The sequence below is a fragment of the Miscanthus floridulus genome, chromosome 13 (assembly GCF_019320115.1).
Source record: "Miscanthus floridulus cultivar M001 chromosome 13, ASM1932011v1, whole genome shotgun sequence".
In the NCBI taxonomy this organism is placed as follows: domain Eukaryota; kingdom Viridiplantae; phylum Streptophyta; class Magnoliopsida; order Poales; family Poaceae; genus Miscanthus; species Miscanthus floridulus.
The window spans coordinates 17,936,399-17,959,706 of NC_089592.1; the positions used below are offsets into that span (position 1 = coordinate 17,936,399).

The 23,308-nt window shown below is 45.3% G+C and overlaps 3 protein-coding genes across 5 annotated transcripts; 1 reads left to right on the top strand and 2 right to left on the bottom strand.

Annotated features, from left to right (window-relative positions):
• Positions 1–541: 541 nt before the first annotated feature.
• Positions 542–5,576, bottom strand: LOC136500555 (uncharacterized). Its single transcript, XM_066495929.1, has 6 exons — positions 4,868–5,576; positions 3,909–4,172; positions 3,663–3,724; positions 1,792–1,882; positions 1,623–1,707; positions 542–1,546 (listed from the first exon to the last, which is right to left on the bottom strand). Exons 2-6 carry the CDS (start codon positions 4,148–4,150, stop codon positions 860–862), a joined length of 1,167 nt encoding a protein of 388 aa, XP_066352026.1. The 5' UTR covers positions 4,151–4,172; positions 4,868–5,576; the 3' UTR covers positions 542–859.
• A 3,856-nt stretch (positions 5,577–9,432) lies between these two features.
• On the top strand, positions 9,433–10,362 carry LOC136499538 (uncharacterized). The gene has a single exon (XM_066495155.1). It carries the CDS (start codon positions 9,433–9,435, stop codon positions 10,360–10,362), a length of 930 nt encoding a protein of 309 aa, XP_066351252.1.
• A 3,513-nt stretch (positions 10,363–13,875) lies between these two features.
• On the bottom strand, positions 13,876–20,161 carry LOC136501411 (nucleolar GTP-binding protein 1-like). 3 transcript variants are annotated; one of them, XM_066496931.1, is made up of 13 exons: positions 20,043–20,147; positions 19,602–19,719; positions 19,414–19,478; positions 19,228–19,341; positions 18,996–19,070; positions 18,389–18,427; positions 18,171–18,242; positions 17,921–18,034; positions 17,387–17,458; positions 17,268–17,304; positions 17,022–17,134; positions 14,147–14,339; positions 13,876–14,039 (listed from the first exon to the last, which is right to left on the bottom strand). In XM_066496931.1, exons 2-12 carry the CDS (start codon positions 19,669–19,671, stop codon positions 14,283–14,285), a joined length of 828 nt encoding a protein of 275 aa, XP_066353028.1. In that variant the 5' UTR covers positions 19,672–19,719; positions 20,043–20,147; the 3' UTR covers positions 13,876–14,039; positions 14,147–14,282. The 3 variants fall into 3 exon arrangements, with proteins under 3 accessions (XP_066353028.1, XP_066353029.1, XP_066353030.1); XM_066496932.1 differs by having other exon boundaries at positions 14,147–14,384; XM_066496933.1 differs by lacking the exons at positions 13,876–14,039; positions 14,147–14,339 and having other exon boundaries at positions 16,849–17,134; positions 20,043–20,161.
• Between the last annotated feature and the right edge of the window lie 3,147 nt (positions 20,162–23,308).

Genomic DNA, 23,308 nt, shown 5'->3' on the forward strand with positions numbered 1-23,308 from the left:
TTAATTCAATTTTGACGATTAATGACAACACAATCATTATGACTAACGTGTGTTTTGCAGTTGCAAATAATTCACCATGCAATGTCCTTGTTCTTTAGTTTTCCATGAGACCAAATGGACTCGAATATATGCCTGCTACTCTCAACACAAATTGAACCCTAAGAAAACGAGAGCTACAATGGTAATCGTAGGGTGAGGCCCATCCATGAATGCGAAAGCCATATTACCTGTAAGCATGGATACTGTTTATTGACGCCCAACAGCGAGGAGAGTGATGTACAATCTGAAACACAATGATAATGCATGTCCTAAATGAAAATGCTCATGATTCGGGGGGAAAAAACTCATGCATTATTGTGGAAACAGCTATTAGCCTTATTAGTTGCTTTACCGTTGTTCAGGATGCTGAGACAATTACTGGGAGCATGTACTTCGTCAGGTGCATTAGCGTTGTTCAGAATGCTGACACAAGTCATGCGTGCGTTGGGTACGACGGGCATAACGATGGAACGCTTGCAATGAACCGAGACTGACATAATGATGAACGCTTCATGTACTTTGCTGAAGAGAGCTGCACAAAATGAATTGTCCATATAACTTTTGAGCCTGACATTTCGATCCATTCATGCGTCATGTACCAGAATAAATACAAATCAAGAAAACAGGATACTCGAAAACGCAGCAACACCCTATAGTTGTTGCCACTGCTTTGGCTTCACTGCGAACAGCCAAACACTTGCTTACACTGACAGGTCAGCACATCGATGAAATAACACTGTTGAGTTAGTACACATCAAAGGAGCTCGGTGATAACATCCCCTACTGACTAGTCACACTGGGATCGGGCTAGGTTTCAGATTCATAGCTGCACCACCTGACTCAACGTGGAGAATTCATCAATGATCTTTGAGGCGAAGTCCTCATCAACCTCCATCCTAGTGCACAACTTTGGGATGGAATAAGGCCGTGCTACTGCTGCAGTTGAATCTTGATCGCCCATCTCCGTCTCCATTCTGTCTGGCTTGTCCACAGATGCACCGTTCTCCTTTCCAAAAAGCTGCTCAATAAGATCACAGCAAGGCTTCAGATCGTCCTCGCTCCGTGCTCTTGTCAGCTTACCAAGCAGCTCGTTCAGTTTCGCGCTTCTCTCCATCTTCTGCTTTGTGCTAAACTTCATTGGGCTTGGATGATCATCCTGATTTGGATCAGATGGTTTGTCATCCTGATTGGCGCTTTCACTCTCAAGCAGTTTCTTCAGCTTCTGGTCCAAGATAGTGGCAACCCTCTCCTTGAAGCTATCAGCAGTTTCGTTATCCGACTTCAACCTCACCTTTGCCTCTGAAACCAACAAGTCCATCCTTTCTTCTTCCGAAGAAGTTGCTTCAGCTTCTGGCTCAACATCAGCATCTTCCATGGGACAGAATGTTTCCTCCAGTAACCCAACATTCTGTGTATACCTCTCATATGCTTCATTTTCAGCATCGATATCTCCTTGCATATGTTCCTTTAGCTTCATAAACCTCCACTTGTTTATACCCACAACATCCTAGAACCAAAAAAAAAGTCACAAAAGAAACAAAAGGCGGTTCAAAACAAACAGAGCGCGTGAAACAGCCAATAACCTTTTTGGTAAGCAACTTCTTTGTTTGGAGAGACTTCAGAAAATGCTGGGGAAGCTTTTGCAAGGCAGCCAGCCTTGATGCTGAACTGTGAAAAAACAACAATCAAGCATTAAAACAATGTAGTTGTTTGCAAGAGATTAATTGTCAACTTGTGTTTTATGAATTTTACTTGGTTGCAGGTAAATTGGTAGATGGCTGTTCTGTAGCAGGAGCAGTAGCAGGTGATGGCCTATCTGGCAATGTGTTGGTCTGCTTCAGAACTATCATGATAAGTAAAGCCCAACATCAGTGGTGTTCAGAGCAGAGTAAAAAATAAACAACATTATGGCATAGCACAGAGCAGCAGACGTGATAATAAACAATGTAAAAGAAAGTTTAAAATAAGAAAAAATGGAATTGACATGCAGATTGCGATAGAAATAACATAAATAAAACATCAATGTTCATAAGAAATTATTCTAACGTAACCACTAACACTGCTTGGCTAGACTGCAAGTCTGGAACTACAAAAACTTCCGAAACCTTTCACTTGTTCCTTCACTAGCCTCTTCCCCCATTTCTTCATAAATCACAACAACAACAACAACAAAGCCTTAAGTCCCAAACAAGTTGGGGCAGGCTAGAGTTGAAACCCAGCAGAAGAAATCATGGTTCAGGCACGTGAATAGCTGTCTTCCAAGCACTCCTATGTAAATCATGAAGAGAATATCTCCCCCACATATTTGACATGTCCTTGAAGCAAGATAGGGTCACAACATCCTCACAGAGGATGCAAGTCGTTACCATGCAAAAATTCCTCTATGGCCTTCCATACTTGTTTAGTTTTTTTACACATTTCATTTCTGTTGGATGAGTGGTGCTTGCAGTTTGTGAAGATTTATTCCAAACCACAGTCACAGAAAAGAACGGTCATAGGCATCGACCCAAGACCCGGGAACGTCGTCCCCGACCTGGGTACGCGGGGTTATTTTCAACTCTGCCGTGTATAAACATCTCACAAGTCGCAAGCAGCGAACCACGTTCCTCGACCCCTATTGACCCAGAAACTTTGTGACAACATCCCAAACATTGTTCCAGGCATTAATTCTGGATGGTAGTTTCTGACTGCTAATAACCAATTCTTTTGTCTAAGAACATGCCATAAATATTTGAAAAACAAACAAATAATAAATCATTGCTAGGATGGATTGGTTAAATCTGCTAGCTTGCACCACTAAGTAAGCTCATTTTGGCTACGAACCAAATGTACCCCTAAATATAAAAAGTTCTGGAACAACTGCTGAATGAGGGTAAAGAAAAGACGAAGTTGCCTCGATAGCATTCTCCACAATCTGTTTTGCTAATACTGATCCCAAAACTCAGTTATCAGTTTTATATTATAGCGCTCCATCAAACCTGCTATCTCTGTCTCCTACCCCCACCCCCCGCCGCGGGTTATGTGCATGGAGCAGAGATGACCTCATGCAGGTGGCATTGCTTCACCTTATGGGGCCAGTGGCAGTAAGGGATCCGTGGTTTGGCAGTTGGTCAAGTGCGATCGATGCTCATGGACATCAAGCACCATGGCGATGTCCACTAGAGAGTGCCCTTCACTGAGGACAGTGAGATCTGCAGTGGCTGCAGGGGTAGAAGATGGAAAGTAAAGGCAGAAAGTGACGGGGGATTGGGAGTGGCCATGGAGACAGAATGTAACTGTGACAGTCCTGCATTGCAACCTGTGCCACTAGTTTCCAATCGTACCGCACAGCACTAGGATGGGGAAAATGGAGTAGGGACTAGGAAGTGATAAGATAGGACACTGAGTTTGGAGAGTAGCATGTCAGCAAAACGATTCATCGAGAGGGCTTAGAGGCAATTTTGCCTAACCAAAAATATAAGGGATGCCTGGTAAACTGGCCAGACCAGATATGTAATTGTGCAGATATTTAGATAGAATATCACCATTCGCCGAACTGCTTGTGGGTCACTAACTTCAAGTTTAGATTATCATTTTCTTATAACAGTGCAGATTATCACGTAAAAGGAGTATATCACACATACCATGGATGTGGCAAGGATTCTGGGCCTTATAGCAGCAGCTCTTGCAACACTGGAACGGGCACCTGAAAGACCAAGCAGAGCGCACACATATAATTCATTAACAAATAAAAAATTACTGCAGTCTCTATCACATAACCAAAGGTGAAGATTCTCAGTTGCCTGTAAACTGACTCTGCAGACCATACCACAAGTAGGAGGAAATAATTCTGCCTAATAAGGAAGTATCGATAAACTCTGTCTTCTTACCGGGAGCGGGCGACGTTACCACACTGGATGCACTTGGGCTTGTTAAGACCCCGAAGGTTTGGCTTGGGCATGTCGAAGGTGGCAGCTGGGATAGGAGGCGGCTTCTGCGGCGTCCCATTGCTGTTGGCCACCGCCGGCGCCGGCGCAGGCGCAGGAGCAGGAGTAGCAGCAGGGGAAGGCGAGTCACCAGCCGCCGCCTTGGTGACGGCGGCAGCGGCAGCGGCAGGCTTCACGTCCGGCATGGTTCTCCTCAACCCAGCGAAACTTGTGGGGAAAAAAAGTAAAGTCAGCAAAACTTGTGGGGAAAAAAGTATAGTGCACTTGAGAGAGTGGGATTTGAATTCGATGGTGGATAAAAGGAAATCCAAGGGGGAAAAGAGCATGCATCCAAGCAGTGGCAGACCCAGGATTTCAACCTAGGGTATGGGTAGATAAAAATCATAATATAGAATACGATGTAACCCAACCATAAATCCTACAAATGGTTCGATATAATACCTTAGATTAAACGATCAACAAATAAGTTTCAAACTAGCATAAATTATAATCTATAATATTGTTTCCATTTCCAAACTCCTTGAAATTTAACTATAGTATTGTCTCTATTTCTAGTAGTATTTGTGAAATTCTACGAAAACAGACATCAGGAAGGAAAGGAATGCAATTCAATTGGACACCAGTACTTTTTATTGTTGAGAAAACTAGGGGTTGAATTTGTTCAGTACAACTTTAATTAGCTAGTCACTACTCACTAGGGAAGGCCAGAATCCAGTATTTCCCGAAGGAACGGGAACAGAAAAATTTCATATCATTCAGAAACAGACGTTTCAGTGCTTGACACACAAATCTGCAGTAATATTCCAGTGATCATACGATGCTGCCGCGTCAGTTTAACAATGTAATTTTGAGAGCTATCTACATTCGAAGTCTCTAACCTTAAGAAGGAAGTGGGCACTCACCAGGAACCGAGTTGGCAAGGGGTCAGCTGCCGGCCTGTCGGGCTCCGCTGGAGCCTGGAGGCGCGTCCCGCGCTGGGGTCGGCCTACCCTGCGGGGCGCTGGGAGAGGTGAGGTTCCGCTGGACGCAGCCCGCACAGGGCAGGGAAGACGCAGCCCGCAGGGCGTCGGGCAGTCCGAGAGGTACAGATCGGGCGTCGGCCGGGCCGCCTACCAGCGGTGCGTCGACTTCGCGCCGAGGCAGCTGGCGGCGGCACGCCGTCGTACCTCGCTCGGGGAGAGGGAGAACGGGCGAAGAGGAGTGAGGCGGGGGTCGACGCTGACGGCTTGAGAGCTGAAAGTTACTAGGGCTGGCTATTGGGCTTCAAGCAGTAGAATATATTTTAGGCCAAAATCGACGCCAGGCAGGCCCCAGGTGAGGTTCGGGGAAGAGAGCAGCGCCTCTCGTAAAGGAATTGGGTGGGAGGAGGCCTCGCCGGCGACGAGCAAGCACACGAGGTGGCAGCGGCGGTCGGGACGCAGCACCGGAGGGCGGAACCGCGGAGGCAGCACCGGAGTCCACAGGCCGGCGTGGGGGCGGCGCTGGTGGAGCGGAGCGAAGGCGTGGCCTGCAGCTGCGAGCGGCAGCGGCGGCGCGACCTAGAAGGCAAGAGGGCAGCGGCGCGACTCAGAAACGCGAGACAGAGCGTCGAGCGAGACCCCAGTCGGTGCTTTGCTGGCTGTTGGGCCAAATTCACAGGGGTATTCCTGGGCTCTACTTGGCTCACGATTAGGGACATGGCCCTAGTGGCCCTAGGCCTGGGCCCCACATGGTAGGGATGGCGTCGAACAAGGAGAGGACGAAACAGAAGACAAAAAGCCCGAAACCCTACTCTGGGCTCGGGCTGGGCCTCGGGTGGTTGGACCGGTTCTCGCGGTTTCGGCCGTGCCACGTGACGCATGATTCTGCTCAAAACAAAAAAAACGTGACGCATGATCTTTTTAATGTAGCAAAAATATATGGGTACATCAGCTTAAAAAATACTAAAATATTTATAGATTCGAACAGTGACTAATTATCTCAGTAGAGCTTGTATTTTTTTTGTCCTCATCACACAAGTTGTAAATAGTTTCTGCTTTCAATAAAAGCCATAAAAACTATCTTAAACTAGTATCTAGGTAAAAGAGTTGAAAATTTTCATATTGTGTATAAAAATAATTTATAAAAGACAACTTATATATCATGGTCTGTATTAATTATTTGTTTCTGATCATGGTATATAGGTGATATGTGTTCATATCTTATACCGAGAGAGTCATATAGATTATAGCTAACTCCCACTGTTTTGGGGGTGCGGCAGTGTCGCACCTACCGTGCAGCAGTGCCGCACTTTGAATCTCAATTGAGATTCGGCCCAAGCGGAGTAACTTCTTTCTCTCTCTTCCCCCCGATGTTGACGACCGTGCCTCTCTCCTCTCGCGCCCGCGCCGTCGCTTGGCCACACGTTGCCGATCTCTGACAGTGCCGCGGCAGCTGCCAGCACTCCCTCAATGTCGCTGACGGCTGCTACTGCCCCTGGCCCGAGTAGTTTCTTCCCTCTCCTCTCCCATCCTCGTTTGAGAAGATGTAGCACGGAGATAATGACCAAAGGGGGAAAGGAAGATGAATAAGCAAAGAGATAAGGATCCACCTCTCCGTGGTCAAGGAAGGTCAAGAGCAGCAGGCAGTAGTGCAGCTCCAAGAGGACTTGGTGACAGAGGGAGGCGCGATCAATACATTGAAGATGAGGAGATGAGGGAGATGACATGTTGTACCACTGACGCCATTCCTGACACCCCACAGCATCTCTCTGAGTTGGATGACAGATACATGAGAGATTTTGGGGGTGAGATCATCATGAGACCTCCAGATGACTTTCGCCAGCATGCAGTTGTCAACTATTCTAAGAGTTGGAAGCTAGTGGAAGAGGCAAGGGGGATCAATCCCTATGCAGTACGTAAGGATTTGGGCATTGATTACAGATTCTAGAATGAGTTTCATTCCAACTTTTATGCCACTGCCATTCTTGCATCCAAGAAAACTAAGATCATTAAGATATAGTATATTGATTGGGATAAGATGCAGGAGAAGGAAGAGTCTGAGTTCGACAAGGTAATCAAAATTTGTGACAAGTTCTAGCTTTCAAACATCATGGGTTTCCAATATAACTGGAATAGGGAGGTCCTTGCATAGTTTCATACCACTTACTTCTATGACCAGACCTCTGATGAGATTCACTGGATGACTGATGGTCAGCACTACCGAGTCGACTTTGTCACTTTTAGCCGGATTCTTGGCTTTGGGGAGGAGCATAGAGGTTATACTTACATTCATGATGAGCCCCGAGCTGAGATCCGTGACATCAGTTATATGTAGAGAGATAGAAGGATTGCAGATGGCAAGAGGAGTGGTCTACATAGCTTCTATTACATCCTCAACAACCTCATCAGGAACACCATCAACCCAAAGGATGGAGCAGCCTCAGATATTAATGGCTATGTGAGAAATGTGTTGGCTAGATTTGCTCCAGGTGGGGACTGGTTCAATGTCCCTAGATTCATGTGGACTGAGTTGAGATTTGCAGTGGAGGATGGGAGGAGGGGGCTGCCCTATGCCCCTTACCTCATTTTAATGATTGAGAGGGTCACTGGATTTTATTTTCCGAAGGATGGGATGCACACCGTCTACAAAATTGAGAAGACCTAGCCAGCTATAGCTACTCAGGGAGCGGGGAGCTTTCATGCTCATGTAGACATTCCTAAATCTTCCCGCTCTAGGTCTCACAGAGAAGGCAAGATGAAGAAGTGTGGCAAGTGGTTAAAGGCAATCTTTGGCAAGTGCACCTATGCAGCTGACAGAGCGTATGAGACACAGCTTAAGCAGCGTCAGCAGTGTGGAAAGGACCTTCCACCACTTCCTCATATTCCACCTCCTCCACAGTATGGCCTTCTGAGTCTCTCCAACACAGATTTAGTTGATGAGGATGATGATGAGGAGGAGGAGGAGCAGCAGGGACGAGTTGTAGATTGGGATGAGACTCTGGAGAGATACCGTCAGAGACAGGAGCTGAGACGTTCCACTAGTTCCACTCGATACACCGCCACTACTCACCGTTAGGGCCGTGCACGTATTTACTCCAACAACGATGATGGTGATGGTGGTGCCGGGACTGCTGTAGGGGGTGATGATATTGATTGGACGGACATCTAGGGAGATGACGAGTAGGTGTTGATCTTTCTTCTTTTCTTCTCTTTTTGGTGCTTTGTGCCAAAGGGGGAGAAAATTAGAGGAAAAATTATAGAGGTCAATAACTTTTCGCAGCAGTTGCGCTTCATGTCCTATTCGATGAGTGTTAGTCTTCGCTAGGTGGAAAGTTTGAGAGTCGCTCAAAACTCTAAATTGCAAAATAATGCTACTATTTGACTCTTTGTGAATCGGATATGGACATGTATCGTTATGTGGATTAGAAGTAATCTTATTCTGCTAGGTTGCATATCTTTTTTTGTCTGAGCTAGTTGTGTGGTGCTTGACTCTGTCTTGCTCGTACAGTCAGGTGCGGCACTGCCGCACAGCAGCAAACCAATTTGTGCATAAACTGTCATTTGCATTATGTTTTACATACCTGACACAGTATGCAGCACCCCATAGGAGCATGGATGTAGGGGGAGCCCCATCACTTTTACTAAAATGTGAATCTTGGCTTCTTATGCCAATTTGAGAATTCAATTCTCTATTCACATACTTAGAGGGAGGCTCTACACCCATGGCTCAAAAATCTCAGTATGTATTTCATATCTTTTGTAAGCTCTAATTGGGTTGTCATCAATTACCAAAAAGGTGGAGATTGAAAGTGCAATCAAGCCCTAATTATGGGTTTTGGTGATAATGACCACGTAATTAGAGAACTAATGAGATTTATCGAGATGACAAGCAGAGAATTTATATTCGAGGATGCTACACAAAACGGAGGAGCCCCCAATTACAAAAATAGATGGCTTTAAACTCAAAAGAGGTTTAAGATTCTTTTATATCTTGAATTTGAGTATAGGTAAAGCCGTACTATAAAGGGAGACACAATGCTTCTCCTACAACTAAAAAGAACAAAGTGTGGATATTTTTTTATGCGACATTTATTTTGGTTCGTCCGTCTGCCCACGCCTGCGATCCCACGACATCTTAATTACTGATTGATCGTGCCATTCTCTTTGATTGAATATTACCTGTCATGTGATAGAGGAATCACGGCAAAATAGGAAGTAGAAAATTATTATGCTATCCATATACACATTGCATGTTTGCATGCACCAGCATACATGGCAACGAGCAAAAGGAAAGAGAATTAACACAGAAGGAAAGAGAATTAAGACAAAAGTAACATCTTTGTATTTCTGAGAACCTTGCCAAATCTGCCTACATTTAATTACTTCCCCTCTTTGCATTTGCAAAAGAGATAGCTTTTTCCTCCTTTCATTTGGTTTCACGCTCATGTGTTCCATCGCCCTCGCTTGTTGTTTCTTGCGTGAACCATAGTTGATGTCATCTGTCTTCCATGGCTCAGCCTCCTAATCCCAAGAGAAGGTCTCTACCTCTCCCTAACTGGAGATCTGGCCTGCTAGAGGATCTCCTCGAGTCTATCGGGCAGCGTCTCGCATCAGGCCACGACGCGGTGTCCTTCCAATCCGCTTGCTCCCCATGGCGTGCTGCCATCCCATTCGTGACCTTCAGGCCGCTCCTGCTGCTTCCGTTTGACCCTGACTCAGACCGCATCGGCTTCTACTGTGTCCCGAAGAAGAAGGTCTTGTCCAAGACGCTGCCCGACATGCGCGGCAAGGTGGCATGCGGCTCCTCATGTGGGTGGCTGGCGCTCATGGACGAGGCAGCATCCATGACGCTGTTGAATCCATTCGCCGGTGGCTGTGCCCCCCGTGTTGAGCTCCCACCAGTAGGCGAACACGTCGCGGCGATGTCCTCATCGGAACGTGTGTCTAGGGTCCACGGCCGGTGGATCCTCCATCCCACCAACGGCTATGAGGACGCGGATACCGCAGGTAGAGCCATCAAGCTAGAAGACATGAGGGACGTGTTTTTCCGTGAGATCATGCTCTCGGCGCCGCCTAACGTCGCCGGCCACGAGTGCGTGGCCATGGCCATGCTTGGGTGCTCCATGAAGGTCGCATTCTATCGGGTTGGAGTTGACAACGCATGGACACTGCTTGACACCAAACTAGAGTTCTTCGTGGGGTCCATCGTCCACTGCCAAGATAAGTTCTTGGCGATCGACTGCACTAGAAAAATCTCCGTCTGCAGCAGCAACACCATCGGCGCTACTCCAATCGCGACGCTGCTGCCATCGTTGTCGCCACCTACGGGGCTCTGCCACCACAGCTACCTAGAATCAAACAGTGAGCTGCACATTGTGGGTGCCATGGTGAGCACGTTCCACAAGATAGAGCTTCACCTACAGCAGCACGATCTATAAGTGCAACCTCCACGATCGTACGCCAGAGTGGTCCAGGGTGAGGGACATCGGTGATCAGACATTGTTCGTGTCTAAACATTTCAATGAAAGCTTCAGTGGAACAAGTGTATCCAAGTACAAGGAGAACAAAATCTACATGTCTGAGCCATTGTTTGGGGATCCATACGACTTGGTCCATCGACTGAAGATCATTGATATTGCTACCGGCGCATCCGAAGTGAAGCTCGTCCAGGAAAAGATGTAGGGTTCCGAGGCTCTAGGTTGGATTCGACCCAATCTCTAGAGGCTTTAGAGTTTGTGAGCCTACGACGCCGCGTACTCCGTGACTGTGTTAAATTCAAAAACTTTGCTTTTTGGATTAAATGTCACTTTAACATTGGTATTTAATTTAACAGTATTATTATCTTATCGTGCGATCCATGTGTTTTTAGTATAAATTGTTAGTTATCACGTAGCAACGCATGGGCATGCTACCTAGTAAGCTAATATGTGCTACCAAATGCTCAAACAACCATAAGCATCATCAGATTCATAGCCAAGACAATCTACACTTCACTATTATCCTTGTTGTCTTGCGCGGTGTGAGCTCCGACTCGCCCGACCCCTTGGACGCGAGCTTCATCTGACCTGACCCTAAGGTCGCGGGCTCCAGCTCGTCTGACCCTTTGGTTGCGGCCTCGTCTCGCCCGACCTCTTGGGTGTAGTGTCTGTTGAGGGCTAGGGTATATATACCTTAGCCTTTCCTCGCCAACAGCTATCTGCGATTTAAAGTGACCGTTGGGGCTGGAGGGTATATATACCTTTCCCCTCCCTTCCCAACGGTAACCCAACAAACCTGCTCTCTTCTTCCTCACTTCAGCACGCTCAAAATAGAGCAGGAGCTCTCTCTCTCACTCCATTGTTGACCTACAACCCTCAAGCAAATCCATTGATTTCACCATCAATCCTTGAGGGAAAAGGGTCCACAACTTGATTAGAGAGCAACTACATTGATTCCCAAACTCTAAAGAGCACTTGATTCACGTTTTAGTCGGCGGTTGTGTTTGTTACTCTTGGAGCTTACCTCCTAGCCGGCTAGAGCATCGCTCGTGGAGCTTACCAACTTGTGTGGCAGCCCCAGGAGGTTTGTAATCATCTCTTGAAGCTAGTAAACCCACCCCACATCTCAAGAGTTAAGTCTCTTGACTTGAGAATGAGGAAGGGCTGGAAAGCTCTAAGCCTTAGTGGCTAACCTCAACAACGTGGAGGTAGACAAGCCTTGGTGGCGAGCCGAACCACAGGATAAATCATTGTGTCACTTGTGCTTGATTTACATTACTTGCTTGACATATTGTTGTTGAGGTGATTTCTAGAGTTTGAGGCTGATCTACTTGTGTATGGTGTTTCCACCACCTTCAGTTGTCGGTCTGTGATCTACTACCCTACAGAAAGCTATGAAATTTACCCTACCTGAATTTTGCTGGGTAGATTTTGAACTATGAACTAATCTCTCCTTCAGGTGCGGTAGTGTCGCGCTCATAGAGCAGTAGTGCCGCGGGTGAATTTGACTTCGTGTGGAGTTGAATTTTTACAGGCCTATTCATCCCCCTTTAGACATACCAGAGATCCTACAGGCATCCCATAGGTTCTTTTCCTTCCACAATAAAACCTTTCGGTTGTGCCATGTAAGCATTTTTCTCCAAATCCGTTTAGAAACGCCGTCTTTACATCTATCTGATGTAATTCCAAATCGTAATGTGCTACAAGCGCCATTATAATTCTAAAAGAACTCTTACATGAGACTGGAGAAAATGTCTCATTGTAATCTATGCCTTCTCTTTGCGCGAAGCCTTTCACCATAGGTCACGCTTTAAATCTTTCTATATTTCCTTTGGAGTCATGTTTAGTTTTATAGACCCATTTATAGCCTATTGTCTTGGTTCCTTTAAAAATTGCTTCTAAGTCCCAAACACCGTTGGTATTCATTGATCTCATTTAATCTTGCATGGCTTCAAACCACTTTGATGAATGAGCGTTTCTCATAGCTTCTTCAAATGAGGGATCACCCTTCATTTGAAATTCCTCACAATCATAGACTTCGTAGTCATCAGGAATGGCTGATCTCCTGACTCTTTGAGACCTTCTAGGGGCCTCATTAGTTGATGCGTGTTCTATATGAGGCTGTTGTTGCTCTTCCTCATGTGTGACAATGGGTTCTGTGGGATCCTGAACGATAGGTTCCTCATGTTCATTCATTATTGCTATAGGAGAACTAATAATAGGTTCTGTTATTATAGTGTCTTGCACTGTTGGTACAGCAATAACAGGTAGCGTGAAGAATGGCTCTTGAACCATCAGAGTGGGCACGTACACATGCTTCTCTTCAAAATTAAATTCTCGCGCTACCATGCTCCCCCTGATTATATCATCCTCCAAGAACATAGCATGTCTTGTTTCTACAAACTTCGTATGTCTGTCAGGACAATAGAAGCGATAACATTTTGACTTTTCTGGATAGCCAATGAAATGACAACTAACTGTCTTAGAGTCTAGCTTCTCTATGTTTGGATTAAAAACTTTGGCTTCAGCTGGACAACCCCATACACGTAAATAACTAAGCGAGGCTTCCTTTCCTGTCCATAACTCATATGGTGTTTGGGGTACCGACTTGCTTGGCACTCAATTAAGAATATGAATGGCGGTTTTTAATGCCTCCATCCATAAACTTATCGGTAGTGTAGAGTAGCTTATCATACTTCTCACCATATCCATTAAGGTACGATTACGTCTTTCTGCTACTCCATTCTGTTGAGGCTCGTCCGGTGTAGAGTACTGGGCAACTATGTCATTTTCCTGTAAGAACCTTGCAAAGGGTCCAGGAACTTGGCCATATGGGATGTGTCGACCATAGTACTATCCCCCACGGTCGGATCTTTCTACCTTAATCTTTAAGTTGTGCTGATTTTCTAATTCAGCCTTAAATATCTTAAATTTATCCAATGCTTCTGATCTTTCTTTAATTGGAATAATATAGCCAAAACAAGAATAATCATCTATGAATGTTATAAATGAATCATAACCATCCATACTTTTCATAGGAAAATGATCACAGATATCTGTGTGAACTATTTCTAAAATTCCTGCGCTTCGTTTGACATCTTTCTTTATTTTCTTAACATACTTTCCTTTTATGCAATCAATGCATTATTCTAAATCTGAAAATTCTAAAGGCGTAAGAATTGATTTTTTAATCAATCGCTCTATTCTCTCCCTCGAAATATAGTCTAAACGACAGTGCCATAATTTCGATAATACATCATGAACTCTTTTCCACTTATTTATTGCATTCATAGACAAGAAAGCATTCTCATTCTTAATGCTGACAGCATTCACATTCTTAGAAAGTCATAATAAATAAAGCTTGTCTCGTCGGAAGGCAAGACCAACACATTTATTATTAAACACAATTGACATTTGTCAGTACCAAAATGGCATTCATATCCATCATCGTCTAGTCTTGAAACACTTATCAAGTTTCTACGCAAAGAGGGTACATAAATAATATCTGAAAGCTGAAATATAAAATCATCATCTAATTCTAGAGAGAGATCTCCAATGGCTTCAAATTCAGCTTCAACACCATTTGCAACTTTAATTCTTCTTTGTCCTCTTTACAAGGCCCTCCTCGTATGGAATCCCTGTAATAAATTTACAACATGAACAGTTGCACATGAATCAATCCACCAAGTAGATTTTACATAACTTAAATACAAGGATTCATCTATAAATGTAATATAGTCCTCACCTCTCTTTAGAAGTCTCTTCAAGAAGTCTGGACAGTCCTTCCAGTAATGTCCATGCTTCTTGCACCATTTACACTGATCATTTTTAACTAGAGCATTGTTGTTCTTCTGATGGTAGTCGTTCTGATGAGCTTTCCCTTAAGGTTTGACATTCTTGTTGAAGTTCTTTTTGTTGAAGTTCTTCTTTTTGTTGTCCTTCACAAGGTTAGCAGTCACCCTGAGAGCTTTTCAGTCTCTCCTCTACTTGAACACACATTGCAATTAGCTTCTCAATATCCCATTTATCGGGCTGCATGTTGTAATTTACAACAAAAGTTTCATATTCCTTAGGCAAGGAAGTAAAAACCAAATGAATCAGGAACTCATCCTTGAGCCCCAAATCCATTGGCTTGAGCTAAGAAGCCGTGTTGCTCATCTTTAGTATGTGCTCTCTTATCCCGCCACTAGAGTATTTCTTATTGAATAATTTCTTGATCAGAGTACTAGCATAAGCCTTAGAAAAGCTAGTAAACTAACTTTCCACTTTCTTAAGATACTCTATGACGGTGTCACAATCTAGGATAGACCCCCTTATCGCATCTGAAATAGTGGACCTAGCCACCATTAAGCACTTGCAGTTTGAAATGTCCCATTTCTTACGTTCGAGATCATATTTCATCATTACTTCTACATGAGCAGTGAGATCAGCATCCGTCTTATTTTCTTCCTTCACCGGGTCCACTGGCTCAGTAGGACACGGAAAGGTAAGCGCTAGGTCATTTTCTGACAGTGCAAGTGCTAATTCATACTTCTCTCGTCATACCCGATAGTTGCCCCTTCAAGAGACGGTATGTGCGAGATAAATGCCATAGGGTTGAGTCCTAAAAAACACCGTCAGAGATAGTGAGAAAATATGACATAATAATTACATGCCTTAATTTAACGTTAGTTTAAATTAAAACATACAACATTCTTCTACACTAATTCTACGTCACCGTTTGACAGAAATAGAATTAATGTATGAAAAAACTCATAAAAATCATTATAATATTGTTATTATTAACATTGGTCAGAAAAATAACAATATCATAATTTATTGAATAAAATTTAACTGCTCTTCAAAATTAAATTCTCCCATTGGTTTGAATTTAATTAGAAGATAATAAACATTAACTTTGCAGCGGAAACATGAAAAAATAATTTATGTACTTTTCAGAAGCATTTTATTAAACTCGTCTACTCTCTGAAAAAATTATCCAGTTGGTTTAAATTTTGACAGAGATTTAAACTAGAAAAAAATAATAAAAAATTGCTTCTAAAAATGATAAAACAATTCATAAACTTTACTATGCATTTTGGGCCAAAACACACTCGCGCATTGCGCGCTGTCGTGGCCCAGCAGCGAAATCCGGCCCGCGGCGGCCGCTCGCACCGTGCTCCCCCAGTGGCCAGGCCGCAACCTGGGCCTGGGTCAGGATTTCCCTTGCCCGCCTGGGCCGAATCTAGCCCAAACGCCCGAACCGTTCATCGCGATCGGACGGTCGAGTGACGATCTCGACGGAATAAAAAACCCCCGCCGCACCAGTCATCCAAAACCTTAGTTACATTTCTTCCCCCGCCTTCTCTATCTTCGCCGCACATGGAAAGGAAAGAGCAGCGGAGCGGCGCTGCCACCGGTCCCCTCGCCGACGCGCGCGCTCGCCATGGGCTGAGTGTGCCGTCGTCGAGCGGTCTAGGCGACAGTGCCCTAGTCCCCCACACGCGCTGCGGTGGGGCTCGCCCTAAACCCTAGCTCCTCCCCCTTTCTCCTTTGTCAGCCCTTAGTGCAGTAGACGCCGAAGAAGAAGTGTGGTGCTGCCGTGGGTCCCCTCGCCGAAGCGTGCGCTCCCTAGTGGGTGAGCGCGCCATCGTCGAGCGGTCCTGTGACGGTGCCCTCGGTCGGGGCTCATGTGCACGGCGACTAGCGTGGCTCGGCTATCTCCTCACGTGTCGGTGAGGCTGCGGCGGGGCTTCTTCCCGTGCGACGGCGGTGGTGACGGCGACGAGAAAATCAGGTAGATCCCTCCCCTCTCTGTCCATTCTTCTAGGGTTACGGTTGGAGTTCGATCCGATTTGAATCACCTCCTTCTAAATTTCTCGTTCTAATCTACCCCTAAAAGCTAGATCTACGCCTAGTAACGGCTCTGATACCATTGATTGATTAACAGGATCCACTAGCCATAGATCTAGCGGGTCAAACTGACATTTAGGATATGGAGTAAACCCTAGAACATGATCTAGTGCGAGGAAACAGAAAGAGAGAGGGATGTGGGGTAGCAAACCATCGATCGCCTTTGAGGAAGACGAGCTGGCCATCGCGTCGGTGACGCGGTGGAGGCGCAGTCGTAGAGAGGCGGTGCAGAGGCGACGGTGTATAGGCGGCGGTGGCTGGTGGCGGTGCTTTCTGTCGCTGGCAGCACCCCCTCTCTAGATCAGCTTAGGGTTAGGATGTAGGTGGGGTTGTGGCGGCGCAGGTGAATCTCGTGCCTTGTGCCCCGGCCCCCACCTCCCTTTTTATGGCGCTGTGCGACGGGGGCCCACCAACCATGGAACGGTTGGACACCTCCGATCAGGGCGCAGATCAAGGGTCCAATTAGCCGTTGGGCCAAGTTGGTGGAGATCAACCTAACAGCCGAATGTGTCCTTAATATGCTTGTACGTGATGTACTGCCAAACAGAACATCAGCTTAAGAGCAAGCCCTTTGAAATGCAGGGATGTGAAACTTGTGATTTGGCATGTCTGAACACATGGCCAAGAATTTTCTTCTGATTGACCTAGGCAAGCTAGTATTTCTGGTGTCCCCTAGAATAGAATAAGTATAAATGACACCAGAAGCTACAGAGAAGTAAAAGATGTACCTGATCGGCCACTGAGGTCCCACAGTCTTCAGATAGATCGTGCACATACAGGACAGCGATTGGTAGATATGAAAGGACAGCAAGTGTCAATCTCTCTATGTTATTTCTGTCATCTTCAAAAACAAAAAATGAATCAGAGCTTTTGGTGCTTAAGCAGAGTGCTTAAACAAAAATATCACACATTTTACACATGAAAGCTACACAGCCTCTTAAGCAGAGTGCTTTGAGAACCAAAGTCTGACTCACCATCATGCCTCGTCAGGAGTCCTGGAGTGTCCGTAACCTGCAGAAGGATGCCTTTGTTCAGTTGTGAAGAAAGGCAAAGGAAGCAATTGGTGTCAAATCTAATAGTTCTATGACTGAACCTGAAAACGTTCGTGATTGGATACAATGTGACCCATTAGAATCCCTCTTGTTGTGAATGGGTAGCTGCAGACCTGCAGAAATACAAGTAGGATGAGACACGAGAGGAACTTAGCAATCAGCTAACTGTATAGTACTGATAATATTATTGCAGCCACCAATGCTTGAATGAACAAACTCAAGTACTCAACAATCAGAACCCGTAGTCAGGCATTTTTCCAAGAATGTATATTCGATAAACAGAAACATTATGCTACTAAGTCAAGCCTCTCATAGATGTTAACTGAAGCTATGAAGAACACATTCTTTGATACAGGAACACATTGGATGAGGCATGAACATAAAAAACTACTGTTTCATAAAAACTCAACAAGTCAAACAAGACGATCACAACTACTTCTGATTACACATTAGCAATAGAAAATTGCTTGTGAAACTGTGTCTAACATCTACCAACATACAATCTGTGCTGAGCAGAAATTGCTTGTGAAACTCTGTCTACCATCTACCAACATACAAACTGTGCTCAGCATTACCTCAGGTTTTCCAGATGATAATATGCGGACTAATGATGACTTCCCCACATTGGGTGATCCAACTAGACATAGTGTTGGAATATGTAGATCAACAACAGGCATAGAACGCAAAGCCTGTAGTAACTCAAAAGTTAGCCATAAATCAAATTAAAAAATTTAGAAGCCTTAATAACAGCAGCAAAAAAAAAAAAAGACACCAAAATCATTTTCTTATTCTCCAACTTGAAAGAAAGATAACTGCAGTTAATACCTTTGCAACATTTACTAAATCATCAATGGCATGCTTCCCATGCTGGAAAGCCTCTTCAAGTTTCTTTCTGCCCTGGAAAAGTAGATAGAGACACACAAAAGCAAAGCATTAGCAATGCAACTACAGGGTCACTTCCAGAAATTTTTTGTCAATGGCCATAAGACAACGACAAAGGATCAAGAACAGCAATCGTTGTATAAGTTGGAACCCGAACAGACCTCGGTGAGGCGCTCCTCTGCTTCACGTTTTGTTGTTGACTGTCAAGGTTAAATATATACACATCAGGAATAAAATTCCATATATTATTCTATATGACAAAGAAAACAAATATTACCCAAATTTCCAGTTATGGGAGCAATGTCAAGATTGTCCAAATATAAAATGATAGTTTATTAAATAAAGATTACAGATCAAGCATCCCATGTTTTCCTAGAAAATGTTGAATATGATGTAACACTGATACTGAGGGTAACTTTCTGTTATTATTAGTCACAAGTGAGAACAAACTGATAACAATCATATTCCAAAAACTGAAACCATGCTTTTGTGACTTTGCAAAGTGAGATCAAACTAATCCACTGAACTGAAAACGTGGTGAGATGGTTCAAGACTTAGCATAACTATTATTGGATTATGAGTTGCAAGTATACGCACACAAGAGAGTTTCAGAGGACATGTCTTGACTTGAATGTGGGAGTCAAACTTGATCATTTTCCCTTGAACAATACCTTATTGTACATCTTATCTCCAAGTACAGTAAGCCAGTATGCGTTCCCATAAGTTGGAATTATAAATTAATGTATAAATCAATTGGTATGCATTCACCTTAGCACAGACTGAAGCATGTTGCTTTCCAACAGAAGTAATCCTTTTCCTGAGAGTATCCACACGTCCTAGAACCTGGCAGGGCACTACCAACAACATCATAATAACTCAACGAATAGAAGGGAGAAATATCATAGTATTATTCATACCAAGTTGATATTTGTTTCTGTGCCTTATGGACAATCTCATAACAATACTCAATACCAAGAAAACGAAGTTCTTAGAACTATACCTGCTCATAATAACCCTCCCCAAAAGTCAACTCAATGAGAGACCTCTCATAAGGATGCAAATCTCTCCTCTTTGGGAAGTTTTCTGTGTATGTTCTCAGCGGTACAGAAAGTTCCTGAGAAACAAAACAGTTCTCAATATCAAATAAATGAACTTACTCAGCAGAGAGACAACATGATCCACTTACTTTCATTAAGGCATCAAGCTGTTTCGCACCTTTGTTCCTTTCACGCTTAGCAATATTTGCTATACCTACATCACATATGAATCATAAAGCAAACATCTGGTCATGCTAAAACAAAATGTTAGGAGAACGATCGTCACTCATTTAGCAGAGTGTGAATAATAAATGGTTAATGGTCAGATGAATCATACCCTTTGTTGGTGGCACATTTCTAGATTTCCTTTGTGCTGACATTAGTATATCAGTTGCAGGCATCACCATTGGTATTTTCTGAAACGCACCAACTGTCTCTTGCTTTCTCTGTTCTCCCTGGAATGAGGCAAAGGAGTAGAAGAATTGCAGGTAAGCATGATCATGAAGTTTAATGCCCAAGAAAATACGGTCTTCTTTTGTGAGATGATTCAATTAAACAACTTACAAGTGCTTCATAAAGTTAGTGCTTGAGGTGTGAAAATTAGTTAACTGCCAAGAGTGAGAACTTAAATTTTAATTTCTTTTTTATGTAAGTAATCAGTTTTACAATGATTCCTATGTCATTAGTAAATCAGAACGTGGGTTTCAACGTCAGGCCCTGTTGGCCTGTTGAACATGTGAAATAGACTTGCTAATAAAATGTTCAGAAAAGAATTTACATTCAAATCATCTAGCTCTCCCTGTAACCTGTCATCCAACGTATAGCTACATGTTGCAGAGTGCGCCCGCTGACACAAGTAGATTGATGAAATCCCCGGTTCCAGAGTTGATAAAGAACCTGAGTTGAAGGCAGCATCGGTGGAAAATATTAAAAACAATGTATAAAAATTGAAACGACATTGAAAACCACAATAATAATGCTTGTGGGAGCAGCAGAGTTTTGGTTTCCTGCAAGAAAAAATCAAACTGAGAAGCGTGACTGGAAATGGGCGTTTCAATCAGGGCATCAGCAGTTTGGCGTCGAACCAAACTGACATTGGTCTGACACAGTTCGATCTGGTAAAGTAAAGTTCACAAGCTCTAGTGTGGCATCCGACCATTGCTTGAAAAAACAACTAAATACTCTGAACTGACCGCTCATGCACACGCTGTGCACTGCCTAAAGCCGATTGAGCATAATATTTTTAAGGGTTATTTGGATCCACACCATTATAATTCTTCAACTTTGGAGATCTGCCATTACAATTCACCTATTCTGAAACTTGCCATTACAATTCTTCTTCTACCTTATAATTGCCATTTTCTACGTCCTCTCGGTGTCTGGGCCCACTGTAAGGCCATATACGTGTACACATCTTCCGTGTGAACCAAAACACCCCCTGCTGCTTCTCTCCCTCCACTCACTGACGTGTGGGCCCCACACATCAGATTCTCCTTCAACCTCCAGCCATCCTGGAAGGACGGCGCCCGACGAGATGGGAGGGGCGGGCGGACACTTCGAGCTCGACCTCCCGCGTGGGAGCTCTATCCAGGTCATGGCCGTACGCGAGCTCCGGGCAGGCCTCTCCCCGACGCCGGCAGCCATGGCCTGCGGCTCCCGCCACCCGCTGTAGCCGCTCGCTGCTTGCCGTGCTTGCGCGAGCGTGCCCTACTAACCTGAGCGTGCGCTGCCGCTGGCTACTTGCCATGCTCCCGCAGGCACGCGGGCGAGCAGCAGCAGCCGCCACCGCCGCCACGTAGGCGCGCGCGCGAGCCGCCGCCACCGCCGCACAGATCCAGCCCATCCCTTGCGCCCTCCGCTCACGCCGGCCCTCGACAAGCCCAACTCAGCCGCCGCCCCGAGGCACGGCCGGAACAGGGCGGGCGCGGCCGCCGCCACCTCCCCCGCGTGCTGCGCTAGGAACACGGCGAACGCGGATAGCACCACCACCATGCCGAGCAACATGAGCCCCAGGAACAACTTGAGCAGCATCCCTGCGCCACCATGGTCGTGCGCAGGCGAGCGACCACCGCTGCCGCCGCCACGCCACGTGGGCGCACGGGCATGCAGCCGCCGCCGCCCCTCCGGCACTCCTCCTCGTTGGATGGTGGAGGAAGAGGAGACTCAAGGAGGAAGACTGCTAGAGGTTGAAGGAGAATCTGACATGTGGGGCCCACACATCAGTGAGTGGAGGGAGAGAAGCAGCAGGGGGTGTTTTGGTCCATACGGAAGATGTGTACACGTATACAGCCTGGCAGTGGGCCCAGACACCCAGAAGACGTAGAAAATGGCAAGTATAAGGTAGACGAAGAATTGTAATGGCAAGTTTCAGAATAGGTGAATTGTAATGGCAGATCTCCAAAGTTGAAGAATTATAATGGTGTGGATCCAAATAACCCTATTTTTAATAGGAAGCAACTAAAAACTCTGAACTGACCGCTCATGCACACGCTGTGCACTGCCTAAAGCCGATTGAGCATAATATTTTTAATAGGACAGACGCGTCACAGTCCGACTCTTCTACAAAGTTCGATTTTGGAAGCAGTCGATGTCTCTAGTGCTCTCTGTTCGTTTAATCAAATCTTACTTTCCTCGGTTCGATTTGAGGAGTACACTGGAGCTGCTCTCAAATACCTCGCAGGCAACCATTTTCTTTGCTTTGGTAAGTCAAATACGATGTGGAAACTAGTAGTTAATAAATAATCCTAGGCAGACAGTCCCGCGTGAACAGCACGCAGGCCTCAATAGAAGCGAAGCGAAGTAAAGTCCATCGCGCAAAGAAACACCCCACGAGCAGCAACAGCGTGCCCGCGACTAGCTGTATCTAAGCCGTCCCCGGCGGGCATTTCGTCGAACACCCTCCGTGCGAGGAGCGCGGGAGAGGCGCAGTAGCTTGTCAGACAAACCTTTGGGGGAGGCGACGGTGGTCGTTGCGCCTCGCGGGCGCTGAGTGGGAGAGGTGCGTGGTGGCGGGAGGAGGAGGGGCTCGCCATGGCGGGCGCGGGCGGAGGTGTTGGAGGTGGAACACCGCGCGGCCTCCTGCGGTGGCTCGCATCCAAAACGGACGGAAAGGAACGAAAAATACCTTTATCGTTTTCGTTTCCATATTTATTTTACGAAAACGGGAGCAGAACTGGGAGCGGCAGCGGGATAAACAGTAATACGAAAACGAGTAAATCAGAAAATAGACGAAAACGAACGATAAGCGGAAACTTAAGCCGGGATTGCATTGCATGCATATCTCGTTAGTAGTTACAATCAGCCTATACACATAAGTAATACACGTGATAAGAAAAGTATTGATTTGTTGCTCGTCTTCTCATGCTCAGCCACGGCCAGCCTGTGCTGCACTCTAAGCGCGCTTCCTATGTGTTGCCTTCGTGCTGCGGCAAGCAATATGGCTGCTTACCGTACGTAAAGTTGAAAACAGACATGACAAATCCCGTTCTGTCCGCAACCGTGTACTGTTTTTTCCCGTCTGTTTTCGTTTTTTCCGGCATAAACGAAAACGGGACGGAGTGAACCGGGAGCAAGACCGAAAACTGTGAAGCGTTTGTGCTTCCGTATTTACGGTATCCTGTTTTTGACCAGGATATCCTGTTTTTTTTTCAATCCGGGATAAGCCCAGATACGAACAAGGCCTTCCTGCTGGCAGCCTGGTATGTTCCGTAAGCCTAGTAGCAGGTCTCCTGGTGCCTGTTTGGTGGCTGGATACGCTAGCTTGTTGGTTGTACGTGCATGGCCGTTATAGTTGCTACTTGCTGCTTGGCACATGCTGCTGTGTGGGCATGGCCGTACCGTCAGCAGCCATGTTGCTTGCCGCAGCATGAAGGCAACACACAGGAAGCGCGCTTAGGCCGCGTTTAGAAGCCAATTTTTTTTTGTTTTGGGTACTGTACCCCATTTGTTTGTATTTGGCAATTAGTGTCTAATTATGAACTAATTAGGTTTAAAAGTTTCGTCTCGTGATTTCTCACCCAACTGTGCAATTAGTTTTTTTTTCGT

Bases quoted from the DNA above. Each gene is read 5' to 3' on its own strand.
- LOC136500555 (XM_066495929.1), bottom strand. From the start codon at position 4,150: ATGCCGGACGTGAAGCCTGCCGCTGCCGCTGCCGCCGTCACCAAGGCG. The intron at 3,725-3,908 runs GTAAGAAGACAG...TTGGTCTTTCAG, and splicing joins GGTAACGTCGCCCGCTCCCG to GTGCCCGTTCCAGTGTTGCA. The intron at 1,708-1,791 runs GTAAAATTCATA...GTTTTTTCACAG, and splicing joins ACCAATTTACCTGCAACCAA to TTCAGCATCAAGGCTGGCTG.
- LOC136499538 (XM_066495155.1), top strand. From the start codon at position 9,433: ATGGCTCAGCCTCCTAATCCCAAGAGAAGGTCTCTACCTCTCCCTAAC.
- LOC136501411 (XM_066496933.1), bottom strand. From the start codon at position 19,671: ATGGTGATGCCTGCAACTGATATACTAATGTCAGCACAAAGGAAATCT. The intron at 19,479-19,601 runs GTATGATTCATC...TATGTGATGTAG, and splicing joins AAATGTGCCACCAACAAAGG to GTATAGCAAATATTGCTAAG. The intron at 17,135-17,267 runs GTGAGTCAGACT...TTGTTTTTGAAG, and splicing joins ACTCCTGACGAGGCATGATG to ATGACAGAAATAACATAGAG.